Source organism: Etheostoma spectabile, chromosome 19, assembly GCF_008692095.1.
Source record: "Etheostoma spectabile isolate EspeVRDwgs_2016 chromosome 19, UIUC_Espe_1.0, whole genome shotgun sequence".
Taxonomy (NCBI): domain Eukaryota; kingdom Metazoa; phylum Chordata; class Actinopteri; order Perciformes; family Percidae; genus Etheostoma; species Etheostoma spectabile.
In genome coordinates this window covers 7,079,555-7,096,424 of record NC_045751.1, presented here as the reverse complement: position 1 = coordinate 7,096,424, position 16,870 = coordinate 7,079,555, and the positions used below count along the sequence as shown (strand labels likewise).

The following is a 16,870-nucleotide window of genomic DNA, read 5'->3' as shown; positions in this document are numbered from 1 at the left end:
AAGAGATATAACCACCGGTTTAAAATCAGATGACAACTGAATAGTGGTAATGTCAAAATTGTAAAAACTCTTACCTGCCGTGAGGCATTTCTGGTTGACATGACAGATGGCTCTAAAATCTCTATGACATACAGCTGCGTGTCACTACACTTCCACATCTTTCCCTCAGCGTCCATCAAATAGCGCAGGATCAACAATTTGAAAAGAAACTCATGGAGACCTTTCTGCACCTTTTCAATCACATAAAACACAGTCCATTAACACCATATGTAAGCTGCCAATACGTGTCCTATTACAGCAATCCGGCTATATTGCACTAATCATCAACTTGAGACTCATTATTACCGATGATGTGATGTCAAAATGGAACATCACAAGTTCTTTCCTCTTGGGGGTGTTCAACAGAGATTGAAGGATGACATTTTCATCAACATTTGGTTCAATCAAGCGGATGCACTTCATCAGTGATGTCTTTTTGGTTGAGTGCTTCAGTTTTTCATAAAGTCTCTTGACATAGAGAGATTTACCTGCATTTAAAAGAAAAAAAGGTAACTAACATAGGTATCAATGATCTTAGGAGTAAAATATTCACCATTGATAATTTAAAATAGCTGAGTACTGTACATATTTACTAACCAACACCAGCCCTTTTGGATGAGACAACACCAACGCACAGTCGGTCTTTGAATGCAGCCGCAGCACTGCATTGATCTGCTGGGACAATGTAGTGTTTATAGAGGTACCTCTGGATCCTCGCCAATGGCTCCTGGGGAACCATGTGCAATCTGTACTGGCTGAAGGCTGAGGGAAGGTAGGCATGTTCTCTTTCCAAGCTGCAGATTATGACAAGTTTGTAGTCTTTCCTGCTTTGCATTTTCATTCGCTGAAAAAAGTTCTCAACTTTAGAGCTCACATCATAAGTGAGCAGATCTCCATACAGTAGACAGTATATCTTCTGTCCATTGTAGCCTGTGCTGAGACAGCGTCTGAGGAATAGCTCAACCTGTTCGTATGGTGTTGAGGAGTTGCACAGTAGGACTTCATCATAGGTGGGAAGTGTCTCTTCTTTGCTACTCATGTAAACAGAGATGCAAGATGTCAGGACCTCATCATGTGGGCAAACAATGAGGTTTGGATTCCCGGCAGTCAAGCCTTTAGGTAGCTGCCTCTGTATGAAATCCCCAATGTTATCATCAGAAATGCCTTCTTCACACTCATCGTCTTTATTCTCATCTTCTTTGTTGGCCAGTATTTCCAACAGTCTTCCTAGACTTTTTATATCAAGAATGTGGGGAAGATAATTCTTCATGTCTTTCATAAAAGCATTCCATATCAGATCAAATTTCTGCGAACCATCTGCTTGTTCCACAAGACTTAGCAGAGGATCCAGCTCACTAGTAAAGTCTGGATTTCCCAGCTCACTTCTTGGCACCATAACAAAAGTCTGGAACTCAATGTCTTCGTTTTGCTCTTGTGGTTTGGTGAGGATCTCATACTGGAGTTCATGCCAGACCTGCCTCAAGTCTGAGGCTGTGCAATTTGGTTTGACGAAGGAGAGCAGCATGAGTACTTGGTCCTCCATATTGGTCACATTTTGCTGAGTCAGCTTGCTGCAGAGGTAGACAATCTGTTCGGCTGTATAGTAGTTCAGATAGTAATGCTGGGATCTTTGCTTGTCCACGAAATCCATCCAATAGTGCAGGCACTTTTCCATTTTCCTGCAAAATTCTGGAAGCTGCTCCTCTATACTGCCTTCCACAATGACAACACTAAGAACACTGCCCAGGTTAAAGTCCATCACAATGCTGTGTTCTTCAGAGCTCAAACGGCAGTTGATTTGCGCTTCCCAGTGCCTGAATAGAGGATTTCCAGCAGTGTAGAGGGCAATGAATGCCTCAGCTAGTCTTTGAACACTGGCAAAAACCTGAAAAAGAAAAATAAACTAAAGTCAGATGCAAATATGAATGCTGTTAAACATTGAGCAAATGACAATGATTACATATTCATTACATTTTACGCATTAAGTACACCCAAGTCATTACTGTTGATGTCAATAGATATTAGCTCTGTCCCTGTTTGTCATATGTTATTAATCCTTGTATTTGTTTTATATTTGTTTTAATTATTGTGATTTTTGGTTACAACAACTTGATGCATCTTCAAAGATAGAGAATTTTTGCTTAGGATTATAATTATTATATAGAAGTAGTAGCAGAAGCATTGGTAGTTGTAGTAGTATTTCAACTCCTATGCTAAACAAATTGACCTAAGTTAATTAAATAAAAAAGGGAAACATTTAAATATACCTCTGTAAAACGATCAACTTCATTCTGCCCTTGATCACCTTTCCCAGACATAAGCATGAGTTTGTTCTGCAGCTCCCGCAGGTCCTCAAGTGTGTAGCAGCGCATCTGCTGATGAGCCTCATCATGCTCCTCTGGAATCTGCAGCTTCAGGGCTGTGTCAAGAGTCAACTGGATTGAAACACAGAAATACTTTAATTGTAGAAATTTTGTTCTCAGAGAAAACATATGTGCTGCATGTACATAGGGACGCCCTCAGCTAATTGTTATTCACCTTTTTAACACTTTGTGCACTGATCAGGTAGATACCCTTGTTGTTGATGGCTGATGCTAAAGAGAGAGATGACAGCTCCACTGATCCATGACTGTCCTTCACAGTCTTCAGCCATTCCAAATGGCGTGCACTGTCCCGCTACAAAAGAAGACAATTCTAAATTAAGCTATTAAATATTATTTTCCATTTCATAAGGCTACTATGCCAACTGTTAGATAGTTTGATGTTTAAGAGTTGTTGAGTTCTTTCAGCAGTAGCATTAGCAAGGTGTCCTCTTACTAGCTTTTTTGGTAGGTTGCTGTCATTCTCCAAAGCTCTCCAGAGCTTCTTGAGCACCTCTTTGAGGACATGAAAACCAGCATCTGGTTTGAGCTCATATAGCATTGACGAATAGCCAAGGACAGCACCGTGGAAGCAAGCTACGCGATCCACATCCATGTCATTCTCTCCCGCAGAAATGGAAGCCAGGTCAACGAACACTTTCAACTCATTGATATCTAAAAATTAATAAATATAAGTTAGCTGAATGCGCATTCAAATAAATTGGTTGGGACTACAGCAATTAACTATGTTTACCTTCAAGTGCATCTTTTACCCATCTAACAAAGTGTCCTCTGAGTCCCAGCTCAAGTAGGCACTGACTCCGGGCCTCAGTGATGTCCACCAGGACCATCTTGGCCTGCATCAAGTCATTGTCAATCCGATTGAGCTGCTCTGTCTGAAAGTCTGCTTGACTCTGAAGAGATAAAAAGACAATTTTAAATTATTTTTAAAAACAATAAAGAAACTTAACACACATGGTATGCAAAGGGAGATTTTTAGCCTTATTCGTTTTCACATAATCAGTCTTAGTTCAAAATATGGCCACTTACAACTTCTCTAAGAGTCTCGAGAACCCTGAAGTCCCCTTGAAGATTAAGCGTCTCTTTGACCATCATGATAATTTGAGCCGAAGCCACAGCTAGATGAAGATCGTGATACTGCTCGATCTGTTGAACCCTGCTGTGGATCCACTGTTTGTCGGTTGATTTATCGATCATGCACATGATGTCCAGGTCCAGTGCAAGCTCTTCGTACTTGCCCTTGTAATCTCTGAATAGCTGGTTTACCTCCTCAAGCCTAATGCTGCCATTCTTCAGACAAGTGTAGATGTCTTTGTAATCAGCAAAACAAGGCTCGAAAATGTCGTCATGTATCATTTCTGGTGTTGCCATAACGTCCGCTACGCCATGTTCGCCAGCGTGGTCATCTTCCATTTCTTCAGTGGCTATGAGTTTGGCTTGTTTCTCCCAGCATACTTTGAATATATGACTCTCTCTAAAGGTGAACAGGACCTCTGTCATGTTTCTGATTTCTTCAACCAGATCAAAGTAGGTGACAACACCAGCCTTGGCAGAGGACAGTTGGTCAAATGGATGAACCTCCATGAAATGGTTCAGGGGCATAATCTCAATGTTGACCTGCTGTCTCTCTTCCATGTCGGCAACATCAACTGTCAAGGAAATTAAATAAACGTGTTATATTTGCCCCAAGTGTGTAATCAAACCAAACTGACTGATTGTACACCATACCGGTCATATATTCCTTTAGTTTTTGGCTCATTGTTAAGAAGACGTCCACAAGCTCCTTCTCATGGTGCACAGCTTTCACTTCATCCTCTCTGCACTGTAACAGCCTCCTCATTTTGGCATTATCCTTGTATTGTTCATTCTCAGAGAGGCAATCTACACACACACACACACACACACACACACACACACACACCACACACACACACACACACACACACACACCACACACACCACACACACACACACACACACACACACACACACACACACACACACACACAACACACACACACACACACACACACACCACACACACACACACACACCACACACACACACACACACACACACACACACACACACACACACACGTTCTAGGGTTCTTTATTATTGACAAACAAATGTATTCAGAAATCTCTGCTGACAAGCAGACTGTTATTACCAATCTTCAGCAGATCTAAGAAGACGTTTCTCTTCTCCAAAATGATGTTGAGCATGCTGGTCTTAATGTTTCCATGGACCAGTTGCTTGTTGATTGCTGTGAATGAAGATATGGCTATAGCAATTCTGTCCCTGGCATCTTGAGAGAGCGTCTCAATCACGTTTTTGTCTGTACCTGCAATTATAGAAATGTTAGTGTTTCTGTCTAAAACCACATTACTTATTACAATGCTCAGTTTCTGCCATGAATTCAATCATAAACTGAGGCCTGGTTTCCTATCATCTGTTCTTTTACAATTATATTCTATCTGCCTACCCTACGGAAGTTTTCATTTTGGTGTGTACATATTTTAATGGTTTATTAATTTCTGAGGATATACCGTGCAGTTTGAAAATGTCTTTGGCGGCAGTCCAGGAGAGGAGGTGATGAAGGACTAATTCTTCATCTTTCTGATAATTTCCTTGTTGGTCCTTTGGCCAAGATTTCTGGATAATGGCTGAGATGAGTTTCCCGAACTTCCAGTTTATCTTGAACCTCTCAAACAGCTTTCCCTCAGACTTGGTCTGTATATGAGGTTGAACAGGCATTAACATTACTGTGCATCTTTTAAACAGATGATCCAAATCTGTGTTTCATGCAGTTCCTTTTATTTTTATATAGGGACATTTTCCTGAATTTGTTTTTAGAAGATTTAATTTGTAATTTACTCATTTCTGTCAATGGAATATTAATTTTCTTAAATACGGCCAGAAATCTTATAAAATATGCAATTACTACATGAAAATTCAAAAAGTGAAAGAAAGAGTTGTCTACCTGGCACAAAGATGTAACAGCCTCAAGAGCACACCTCTCAATACTGGCAGCAACGTGTGGATGGGATTTACTGAGTTCCTCTATTTTTGTGCAGTAAAATTCAATTTTATCCAAGGCAGTTTCCTAAAACCAGACACATAAAACATATGTCACATTTCATAGTTTAACCAAAAAGTAACAGGGATGTGCAAAAGATATGTCACATACCTGTTTGAACTTGCCCTCAAAATCCATTGTGAATGTCTGTCTCCATTCTTTCGTGCACTCTTCATCTTTGAATTGGATGGCGATTATGTTGTTCCACGTCTGTAAAAAAAAAATATATATATATATATATTTCAGAAAAAACATGTTTCAGCTTTCTCTACCACTGATGGGTTGTAAGACATGAGTACACATGCATACTTTGTGTATTATTGATTTACTAAATCTAACAAATCTGCTCACTTCAATCTGTTTTGAGGTCTCAACACGGTACAGGTACACACTCTTGTTGAGCAAACTCTGTCTGAAGAAGCGACTTATCCAGTTCCTCATTATGGAGATGAAATCTTTTGCATATTGTTTCTCTCTTTCACCTTCTTGAATCTCCTGAATGAGAATTATTAGGACAGTAATTGAGAAAAGCAAGATTTAAATCTGTCTGAAATGCTAACAGTTTGCCTTATAAGATTCCCTTCACATACCTGTTGCTTGTTACATTGTACATAGTCTGACACTGATGCAACCAGATTCATACAAGCCACAGGAATTTCAGGGTAGTTATGGGTATATGATGCTGATGTGACACCTTTGCAGAGCTTCTCCAACAGTTTCACTGCTGTTACTAGGCACTCTCTCCTATAAGCCTCAGTAAAATAACTATAACACAAAACGGAAGGTTAAAGCATCACATTTAACAAACATGTCACGCTCCATGTTAAAATGTGGTTTCATGATCAGCACAGCCATATAGTCATACAAGAATATGGAAAGAACAAACTATAATGTGAACTAACAATTCAACCAACACATAGAAATAAACCGCCTGTGACCTCATGCCTTTTACAACTCAATAGAAAATCTAGTAAATTTAGAAGAGCAAATCACCTGTACTGTTCTTCAATGAGTTTTCCTTGGATATATGAGAGAATGTCAGATACTGTCTGTAAAGCAGAAATTCAAGAACATTAATTAGTTTAATGAAACATATTATAATTCTGAAATATATAATTTTCAACTAGTGTTTGCACTTCACCTGGAAGTTACTGATTGTAATATCCTGAGGAGCCTTGTTAGTGAAAACATAAAGCATGTCCAAAAGCTCAATGTTAATGTTGATGATACACTCCATCAGGTCATCAAATGGCATCAGGTACGTGCAGGATCGCACTAAAAGTGCATCAACCTCCATCAAGTGATTGTGGCTTTTAATCAAACTCACTAGTGCCCTGAAAACAGAAGAGTAAGTAAACAAACATAATGTAAATTAAAATCCATCTATTTCCAAATAAATTCAATGTAAGATGTTTGTGTGAGGGGCTCTTACTTCCTCTGTTCACTGTTCATGTATGATGCTGAGGGACCAACTTCAAGGCCTTGCAAACCGGCCCAGTTTGTGCCGTACTTCAAGTTTCCAAGAGTATTTTTTTCAAAGGGCTTTGCGGTTCCTCTGAGGAAGTGTAAGAGGGGTAGCACCAGAATCCATCGTGGCATTCCCAATTTCTTCACCTCCCGTATCAGATACATCAACAGTTCTTGCAGACTACATCAAAGAACATTTTATTAGCATTTGAACAGATTAGTCTTTGTTACTTTGTAATCAGTAGATTGTGACTATCATTTTAAATAATTGGTCCATGTAATTATATATCAACAGCATTATTAAATAGGTACCTACTCTTTTAAAATAGCGACATCCTGAGAAAACTCTGTCCAGTACTGGAGGAAGTCCTCTTTGTCTTTTTTGGGTAAACAGAGTGCACTGCAGAGCCTATGGAGCTCACCATTATCCAGTTTTAATTTTTGCTGTCTCCATAAAAAGAGCATGATAACAGCTGCTCTCATGGGATCCTGAATGTAGAGCATCGTCCCGCCTCCATTCTTCAGCAACTGAGGAATCACCTTTGTCACCATGAAGTCCTTTAGCATCTTCTTCACCTAGGAAATTATACCAGAGACACAGAGAGACTAAGTTCGGCAGGCCATACCTGGGTGCGCCTAGACTTTTTACACAAAGATTAGGAACATACATCATCTTCCCCATAGTTTAAGGAGTACCACTTCTTTTGTTTTTCTTCATACACAAAAGGCTCCCCATAAACCTGACAGAACTGATTCAGCTGGATCAGAAAACTTCTCAAATTGGTAGGGGTCCAGGTCCTGAGAAGATCAAATATGGTCTCGAGCATTATATTCCCCGCAATCTCTCTGCCTTGAATCAGAGTACTCCTTTGTTTAGGCCAGAATGTTTCTGTAAAGAGTTTGAGCATGCTCTTCGATGGCTCGGCACAGATGATGTCATCATATTGATGCCAGTCCCCTTTACAAAAAAGATAAAATATACATGAATTGTGTGTAATTCAAATATGTCATACTATAATAAATCAGATTCCATTTGCATGCAAACAAATATAATTACAGCTGGACAAAGTGAACGTAACATTTACCGTCTTCATTGACAAGGCGTGGTTTTACGAACAAACATCTGTTGGTTGTTTGGTGTGTAGAATCCAGTTTGTATATGTACTCATACGCATATTTGCGCGTTTTATTGTAATAGACAACATATTTGTATGGTATCGACACAGATTCAGCTTCACTTTTGAGTGTCGTTAGACTGCCCTCGACCAAAAAACCATGTTCACCAAGATCCCTGTGTGAAAAGGAAAATAAAGTCAAATGTACAGTATGGGGTGTTAAAGGATGGTTCAAATTTTTTGAAGTGGGGTTGTATGAGGTACTTATTCATAAGTCAGTGTATTACATACAGTAGATGGCAGTCAGCAAGCCCCTAGTAAGAGGCAGGCAGGAGTACCAACATGGAAGCTAAGCAATGTACTGCTGTAAACATGGGCCACGGCTAAACATAAATTAACCATTTGACTAAACTTCCCAATCAGCAAAAAAAAAAAAAAAAAATCAGTTTTAGTATACGCGATATTTACAATATTTTCACTGCTTTACTTTGCCGTCAGGCAACCCAGTTTAAGTTTACACGTGGGTTTACAAAATATTTTTTTCTTACAGAACACGGGAGTTGCTTGTCTACCACTGCCTCAAACAGATAGTTTTTTGTGTTATTGTGGGACATTTTGTGGGTGTTTTAAAAAGGGTAAGAACTAACAGTTCAGGTCTCTTTTCGATCCAGAGTCAGACCTAAACACAGAGAATCAGCGTTGAGGTTTTATGCACCACACATCTGGAAAAAACTCTCAGAAGAAGTTGCTCATCTGCAATTCTCTGTTTGACAGTGCCTGTTATTAAATAAAGTATTTGTTTATTATATTATACTATACTATACTATACTATACTATACTATACAGGTAGCTTGACCCTGAGTTAGGGATTGTAGATGTAGTTATAGCAAGTTTGTCAACAAGCAAGTAGCATAATAACTCCATACACATTATGTGTACTCAAATAGGGCAATGATTATGGAAAAGTGTTATTTTTTTCCTAATCAAAACTAAATTCTGGGGGATTCTTTTTTTGCGTGTATCTTTGTTTCATGTGCCCATGTGTTAGACCACCATCTGAGCTAAACTGACAATTGATTTAAGTATACGTACCTGGACACATTCAGCTCAACTGCATCGTCCTCCCATGTCCCTATGCGGAACCCAGCCCTGATGAAGATACGATCTTCTTTTGGATCAAATTTGAAATCTTTTGAAAGAACTGCATGGAAGTAAATAGTGAGTCTGTTTTGTGCAGCAATGGTGTTGTTCCTGGTCGGCCTGAAAAGCAAAAACAAATAAATACAGATATAGCAAATAACACACACACACACAACTGGCATTGGTGATCTAAAGCACATGTGTACAACCACCTTTTGGGTGGCAGGCCAGCTGGGCTGCTGGACTGTGTGTTATCCTTAGTGCCGTCTTTACTTCCATGGTCAGCGTCGGAGGTTTGTGCTGCGGTCGAGGCCTGAACCACCATGTCCTCTACTGTCCGCTGCGGGTCCACACTGGAGCCTGTGCTGTCAGCCTGTACAAGTAGCATTAAAAATGTAGGTTAAGTATACACCTTAAACTCTTTTTCCAGTAAAAGAATAAAATGTGGGCTTCTGTCAATAATGATTACTTTCCATACAGTATAGTCAGCCTTACCTTTGATACATTTTGAGGGCCAAAAACCATCTGTTGGTTAGCTACCACAGCCTGCTTCTGTTTCTGTACCTGCTGACTCTTTCCCTTCTGTTTGCTTTCTCCTGTCTGTTTCACATGTTGCTCCACGTTGGCATTCTGGTCCAGTGCAGGTTGTTTGGCTGTGTCTTTCTTGTTCTTGGAGTTTTTCTTTTCAGTCTTTTGTTCTTTAGCAATAGTGGCCTTTGTCCCTTTGCCTGAACCTGATTGAGAAGTTGTAATGTTGCTATCACCTGAGATGGGAGTCGGAGTGTCAGCTGGTGCTGTGTTGAGCGCCTGATCTGGAGTTGATTTTGGTGTGTTGCTCTTTCCTTTAGCAGGGTTACCTGGAGCTTCTTCAGGCTGTCCCACAGTTCCTGCTTCTTCTGTGGCAGCTTCCTTTTCGCTCTCAACGACGTGTGTGTCTTCAGGTGGTGCGGCAGGAATGTTAGCTGCTAAAGAACTAGGCTGGCTCTCCAGTGAGGAGGGCTGATCCTGGAGTGAGTCTGGTGTTTCATCCATTGCATTATCTGAGCTTTCACTGCCAGAAGAGTCTTTCCCATCCTGTGTCCTCCTCCCCTGGTTGTCTCCCAGGGAGAGATTGGACGGGTATTGGGCTGATGACAAGTTGCCATCTTTATTTTTTTTGTTCTTCCTCTTTTTCTTCTTCTGTGAAGGGCATATGGTAGAAGAACAGCTTTACAAACCACTTTTGTAATACTTAGTATTACTGACGGACTGACATTTTAAATTTCTAAAGATCTAAACAAAAGGCCTTTTAATGATGTGTGGTAACGTTAAGTAGGATATCATTATTAGAGATATTAACTAAAAGTATGTCTTTATGACTTTTATTTTAAATGAACATGCCCAAGCCTTCAACTGAAGTCATAGTCCAATTGATTCTAGAGTCTGAAGATGGCAGAACATTTTTACCAAAAGGTAGACCAAACCTAGACTTATCTATTATTGGAAATATTAGAAAGGGATGATGGCATTCTGTATTTAACTCTTGCACAAAGAATGTCTGCCTAGAACAACAGACATTCACACGCACCTTTTTCTTTGGTTGGCTGATGGTCTCGTCATTTGGCCTTTTGGGAGATTTATCGGAGTCTTTCCTGTCCACAGGTGGGTCGTTTTTCTCTGAAACTGATGCCGTAATTCCTGGGTCTGCTACCAAGGATTTGGGCTGATCCCTTGTATCTGGATTAAAGATAAATGGTATACAAATCAGACTGCACCCTAAGACATGTGAAAACTACAACTACAATGCCCTGCTCTGGGGGTTATCGACAGTAGTTATTTGCCTAAGGCTAATTTGCATTCCAGTCGAATCCGAATCACATCCCATAACTGGTGAAAGATTTGAAGGATGCAAATATACATTTTTGAGAGCAATATCCAAATTAATCACAACATAATTTTTTTGTACTAGTACATAATGTCACCTGCTGTCCTTTATTATTAGTAGTATTAGATGATGATGCAGGGATGCTGCCACCCTAAGGTAAGAGAATAACTATAACACTTGGCCAAGTCCACTTGTTTATTATTTTCATGTCAAGTAATTTCTAATTTTGTTTTTAAAAGTGCTATAAAAGCCTACGAATTGCAACACAGACTCATGGTATGACAATAGAAAATGCAGGCTTTGAAGATTTGAACCCACTTTTTTTTTCTTATAATTGTTTAATTAACTTTACATACAAGTTGTTACGTTTATTATTTAGGGATAAAGGGACATTTAAATATGTTTCATGTTTAAAACCAATTATTGTGACAATTGTGTGGCCAAATTGATAGGGGCAGTACCATCAAACACACAATTGAAACATACACTCTGCCCTGAATGGCACACAGTTAAAGTATACACTACAGTATAACTCATCTGTCCTTCAAATTAGTTTCTGGATATTTTACTAACAAAACAACCATTGTTCTTTTATACATTGTTCGGACCTTATTAATCACATTTTGTGTGTAATTATATATTTTATTACAAGACATTTCTAAATGAATCTACTTACCTTGTGTGTTTACAGGTTGGACTGGTAACTTCTGACCACACTCGCTACAGAACTTGGCGGTCTTCTCTGCAATATGTTGTGAACAACGTGGGCACTTCATCTTCACACAAGTGATCACTGCAAAGGAAAAGAACAACTGCAATGTACGTTGAAGTGCCACCCTGTCGCAGATTCCTTTCACTTTCAATTTTGCTACGTGAGGCCTCACGAGACAGTCTCCAGCTCTGCCGAAACAACCGCCTAAGGAGTTTCTTTCATCGACAGGGACTTTGAGCAGTCTCACCCAACAAACTGGCCTCTAAACATGTCGTTAGCTAAGTGATTGAAATGGATAGAACCATAGACAGTTAAAGAAATAGAGCTATGCAGCAGTGACAGCGAGCCACGGCACGCCCACCTTCGGTCGCATCAGTCAGAGAAGAAAAACTAAGAGGTCTCACTGCGCACTACAATAGACCAAGTTTCTTTAAAAAGAATTACACTAACCTTTAGAAAGATAGCATAACTAATAGTTAAAAGAAGAAGGAAAAAGTATTAAAAAATAAAAATGTACTCTTCTGTAGAAAAAATAATACTTCAATTAATTTTTTTATAATAAGGAATAATAATACTTTACGAGTATAATTGTTGAAAATGACCAAAGACAGATTGAAAAAAGGGATTCTGTAAAACTTGCAGTAGTCTATGCTTCATTTCCTCTTCAAGGACATAATCACTGCTCTGCTCGCTCTTTGTTAACAACCATGGATGTATTAAGAAAAGCCCTTAGGACCTATGGTTACACCCTAAGGCAACAATTATAGTTTGAATGTTTAAGCATTGCTGTGATGAAGTTTATTGCATTTTTGTTCATATTTTGTGGGTCTTCTATGTGAGGCAACAGGGTTATTCAGCTCAGAGTTTAGCACAGAATTTTCTTAAGATTTTCTAAACAGTGAAAAAAATGTGACTGACATATCTCATGCTGTTGCTACTTTCTGTCCATACTCATATATTATACATATATTGTCAAATATTGTCAAATTTTAGGGCTCAATTTTCTCTCTCACTGAGAATTTCTGTGATTATTTTTCAAATAAAAAATGTGTGAAATAATTGTTATGTTAGCAAATATGTGGTAATATCATAGACTGTATCAGTCTATGGGTAATATTGATAGACAGGGAAAAAATGCTGTGAAAATTGCAGGAACTAGATGTGACAGTGTACTTGACTGTTTATTATGCCCCAAATTGTCTTTATCTAAAAAACTTATAAAACAACATTATTAAAGAAACATTTATGAATTAATCGTGGGGGTATTATAAGATTGCAGTTAGGATCGCAAAACAAGTTTGCAGAAGGAGAGAGATTAGACCTATCTTTGTTTACAGACTGGAATGAGTCACAACGTTTTTAACGCATGGAGTGATCCACCCTCTTAATGAAAAGATCTTTGGGTCCACAGCCAATAGCGTGGTTGCTTCGTAAAATCATTTGTTGCGCCACTTCCTGTTTCCCCCCCCCCCCCCCCCCCCCCAAAAAAAGAAGGAAAGTAGAAATGTCGACCTATAACCTCATTCGACAACAGCAAAAAGGAATGCTTACTAAACAACATACATTAGCTAACGTTACCAATATTATTGCATAATCACAACACAGTAACAGCTCTGTGTCACACGGAATAAGTGTCCTTGCTACATTTAGGCAGCGAGTTAGCTAACTAGTTTACTGTGTAACAGCGTTATGTTAGCTTACATTAGCTGAGTCTGTTTGCTCTCTGACTCACTTTCTAGAAACAAAACAATAAAATGTGCAGGTGCAAGGACGGCTGATAACCAAATGACATTGCTTTTAAAACCCGTTTGAGCCAGACTTACTCAGAAGAGTCCCGTGACAGCGAGGTCTGATAAGTTAGCTAACTCCAGCTAATATGATTAACATTAGATTATTATTTTTAATTTGTCGAAAAGTCTGACGTTATCACCTCCAGCTTTCTACAGAGAGGTAACAAACATGTCCTACCTGAAAAGACTGTCGCGACCTTATAAAATATGTCTCCTCTTTAGCAAAAGGAAAAGCCCAGAAGTCATCTCTGCTGGACCTAACGTTACCGCCGGTAGAGACACATCCAAGACACTGCTGTTATTCCGTTTCCGCATGTCTTGTAAAGTTTCGTTTTATCAGAAATGGGCGTCAACTAAAACAGTTTACTTTAATGGCTCATATCAGTATTTATTTCTGGACCGGGGAGGATGGCTGGAAGTTATTATGCACAGGTGTGGCAAGTTGGGACTAGTACAACTTGTTCTAATCACACTGATCAACAATTCTAGTTTTTATTCATAATCAAGTGCTGTATAAGTAGGCTACTATATAACACAAGCACAGAGTAGGCACATCCAAGAGGGGGCATGTGCTTTCTGAATGGTTAATGTAAACAAATATTAGATAGGGAGCCATGGTCCATCAAGTGATTTAGTTACAAGCATTGTGGGATTTTCCTTTTGTATTTTATTTTTTTAGAAATAACTGTGTCCTACAGGCAAATTCCAAGTCTGTATATGCACCCCTTAAAGGCTTTCATGAAGAGTGGCATTGTCTTCATGGCTTGTGGCATAAAAGCACGTTTGTTGTGTCTATCTTTGTCCTTAACAATGATTGTTAGTACAAGTATATAATTTTACCCAACAGTGCTTGCAGAGTTTTACCTAAACTCTGTCCAACTCAGTCACTGGTTAGCTATATGGTCACAAGCATTCAAGCAGTCAGAGAAACTCGTGGCTGTATTTGACTTTCACTTTGAGCAAGGACACAGTAAACTGGCTGTTGTCCAGTGGCCTACAGTGGAAAACTATCACAGGCTACATGTAAATCCATCCATTGTGTTTACGTGTGCAAATAGAAAGCAAGAAGTCGTTCACCACAGCAAAATGTCCACAAAGTAGCAGCACTGGACCAGTTCCTGTATGTGCCCTTCAACTTCAACAGGTTTGTATACAGGGCTGCCAACTTTTCCAAAACCTTGGAGTGAGATTTGGGGGGGCCAACCCATATTTTGCCACGTACAAATCAATTTCTTTGGCTCTTTCAGCATCATTACACTTCAGGGTTTAAATTGGGATTTGTATATGTGGGGGATGGGGCTCCCCTAGGGGGTCTGGGGGTATGCCCCCCCAGGAAAAAATTTTGAAAAATAAACCTTAAATGGCACTTTCTGGAGAGTTTTGTGCAAAAAAATGGAGAAATCAAAGTCTTGCATGAGATGTGCCAAAACTGTAGGGTCAAGAGCCTTTTGTTGTTGTAGTATCAACAGGTATTAGGGCTTTTAGCATTACATTATTAACTTCTTATGATATAAGAACTGACCAGACAATTGCCACACATAATGAACCACATGAGAGACAGTAGCATATGTCAGCAACAGCTGAGAAATTTGGGTCTGTGGGGAACAGTCCAGGGGTCCCTGGTGTAGGACCAGGGACCCAAAGTTAAATTAATGTTGAGGGATCAACTAAGACCACTGAAATTCTAAAGAATGAGAACACTGTTTTGCACAATTCTAATCCTTTAACCTTGTGTCAGGCTCAGTAATGTTTGGCCCTCATCCTCTGTGCCCCCCTTGCTGATTTACTTTTTTGGGAAAATAAGACTATTTGTTCATTTATAAACATTAAATGAATTATTTACAGTTACATTTAGAGATGCAGAGGTTAGAGATGCACAATAGTGGCCAACGTTGCAGTATCGTATAGTATAGTATATATAGTAGGCTATAGCTCAGATGTGTTTCATCAGATTTCTGCTCATATTTACAACTTTATGCACATTCAAAATATAACTCCTCCCATCTCTGTTGTCCGAGATTTGGAGAGTTGTAATATAGTCTGCTGTGCATGTTATTGCTCGCTGATATGGTGGATCTCATTCAGACCGTCTGACAGACACAGAGGACCATCTGGGTTCTGGTCTATACAGAGTTTAGAGGAGGCTGTACGTTGCGCGTTATCGGAGGACTACAACGGATGCAACGCGTCACTGCTCCCCCACAGCAGAGCGGGTCCACCACCGCGCTGCTCACCTCTATTGTTACAGAGAGTGGACACGAAGCGACGGACGGGTCTGTAATACTCAGAGCTCATACCTAAAGCCGGGGAAACGCACCTGGGATGGCTCGTGAAAAAAATGTTTCAGTTTGCGACAATTCGAAACTTCCACAGACAGGGAGCGCTCTTGAACCCCCCCCCCACACACACACACACACAGTCTCTGAAAGCACAACTAGTCGATCACGAGTGGCTCAACAGGTAGATCTATAGATAAACTCATCTTTTGAAATTTGACCGACCAGGTTGACACTTCAGCGTGAGAAATCGGGGGTGTGGCGTGTGAGCGTGTGAAACCAGTCAAATGCGTGTGTCTCACGGCCAATGCGTGAGAGTTGGCAGCCCTGTGTATAGTTATTTTAAAGCTACACATGGATTCAGGCTGAGTGATGTTTTTGTAGCTCTTGCATAATGCCCTGTCTAGGTAATCCATCTGTAATAAGAAAAAAAGTAGAAGCAATAATATTGTATATAGTTACAGTTAATAGTTTACACTGAGCATCCAATGATGTCTGTGGGATGAACTTTGATCCTGTTTGAGCTGTGTCTCTCTACAGCTCTCACATGACACCCACTTCTCCATTGAGGAGAGTTGTGTTCATTTGAGTAATGAAGGCTCAACACTAACTTATTTAGAATGCTATGCTCTTAAATTGTCAGCAGAGGGCAGAATAACCTGGGATTTTGTGTAACAATGTGCCATTGAGCTATTATTTCAACCGTATGCATCTGGATGCTGTGCCCCCAAAAAAAGAGTCACCTTATCTTCTGGTAACGCCTACTGTATCTTAAGTGTTTCGGGTTCATTTTGTGCAGGTATGTCATGGTAATTTAGACTGCAGAGAGAGAGAGAGAGAGAGAGAGAGAGAGAGAGAGAGAGAGAGAGAGAGAGAGAGAGAGAGAGAGAGAGAGAGAGAGAGAGAGAGTGTCCTGGCCCTATAGCAAAACAAAAAAAAAGTCAAGTTAAAAATAAAACCGCACAAGTGGAAATCATCAGATTAACAGTAAGAGCTGTTTGGAGAGT

General features: G+C 39.7%; 1 protein-coding gene across 3 annotated transcripts in view; it reads right to left on the bottom strand.

Moving 5' to 3' along the window:
- Positions 1-13,920, bottom strand: part of LOC116706962 (E3 ubiquitin-protein ligase rnf213-alpha) — a 30,313-nt gene extending 16,393 nt beyond the window's left edge. For all 3 annotated transcript variants that reach the window (XM_032544043.1, XM_032544044.1, XM_032544045.1), the window contains exons 1-27: positions 13,766-13,920; positions 11,762-11,878; positions 10,789-10,937; positions 9,717-10,400; positions 9,434-9,594; positions 9,174-9,341; positions 8,052-8,257; positions 7,635-7,924; positions 7,283-7,542; positions 6,932-7,147; positions 6,641-6,833; positions 6,493-6,548; positions 6,090-6,264; positions 5,851-5,994; positions 5,611-5,709; positions 5,404-5,526; positions 4,970-5,153; positions 4,591-4,764; positions 4,149-4,301; positions 3,450-4,069; positions 3,154-3,313; positions 2,857-3,074; positions 2,578-2,715; positions 2,307-2,474; positions 637-1,924; positions 346-527; positions 75-230 (exon numbers count right to left, since the gene is read on the bottom strand). In XM_032544043.1, the coding sequence (XP_032399934.1) occupies positions 75-230; positions 346-527; positions 637-1,924; positions 2,307-2,474; positions 2,578-2,715; positions 2,857-3,074; positions 3,154-3,313; positions 3,450-4,069; positions 4,149-4,301; positions 4,591-4,764; positions 4,970-5,153; positions 5,404-5,526; positions 5,611-5,709; positions 5,851-5,994; positions 6,090-6,264; positions 6,493-6,548; positions 6,641-6,833; positions 6,932-7,147; positions 7,283-7,542; positions 7,635-7,924; positions 8,052-8,257; positions 9,174-9,341; positions 9,434-9,594; positions 9,717-10,400; positions 10,789-10,937; positions 11,762-11,861 (6,465 nt within the window). In that variant the 5' untranslated portion in view covers positions 11,862-11,878; positions 13,766-13,920. The remainder of the gene's footprint in view (positions 1-74; positions 231-345; positions 528-636; positions 1,925-2,306; positions 2,475-2,577; positions 2,716-2,856; positions 3,075-3,153; positions 3,314-3,449; positions 4,070-4,148; positions 4,302-4,590; positions 4,765-4,969; positions 5,154-5,403; positions 5,527-5,610; positions 5,710-5,850; positions 5,995-6,089; positions 6,265-6,492; positions 6,549-6,640; positions 6,834-6,931; positions 7,148-7,282; positions 7,543-7,634; positions 7,925-8,051; positions 8,258-9,173; positions 9,342-9,433; positions 9,595-9,716; positions 10,401-10,788; positions 10,938-11,761; positions 11,879-13,765) is intronic.
- Positions 13,921-16,870: the final 2,950 nt, after the last annotated feature.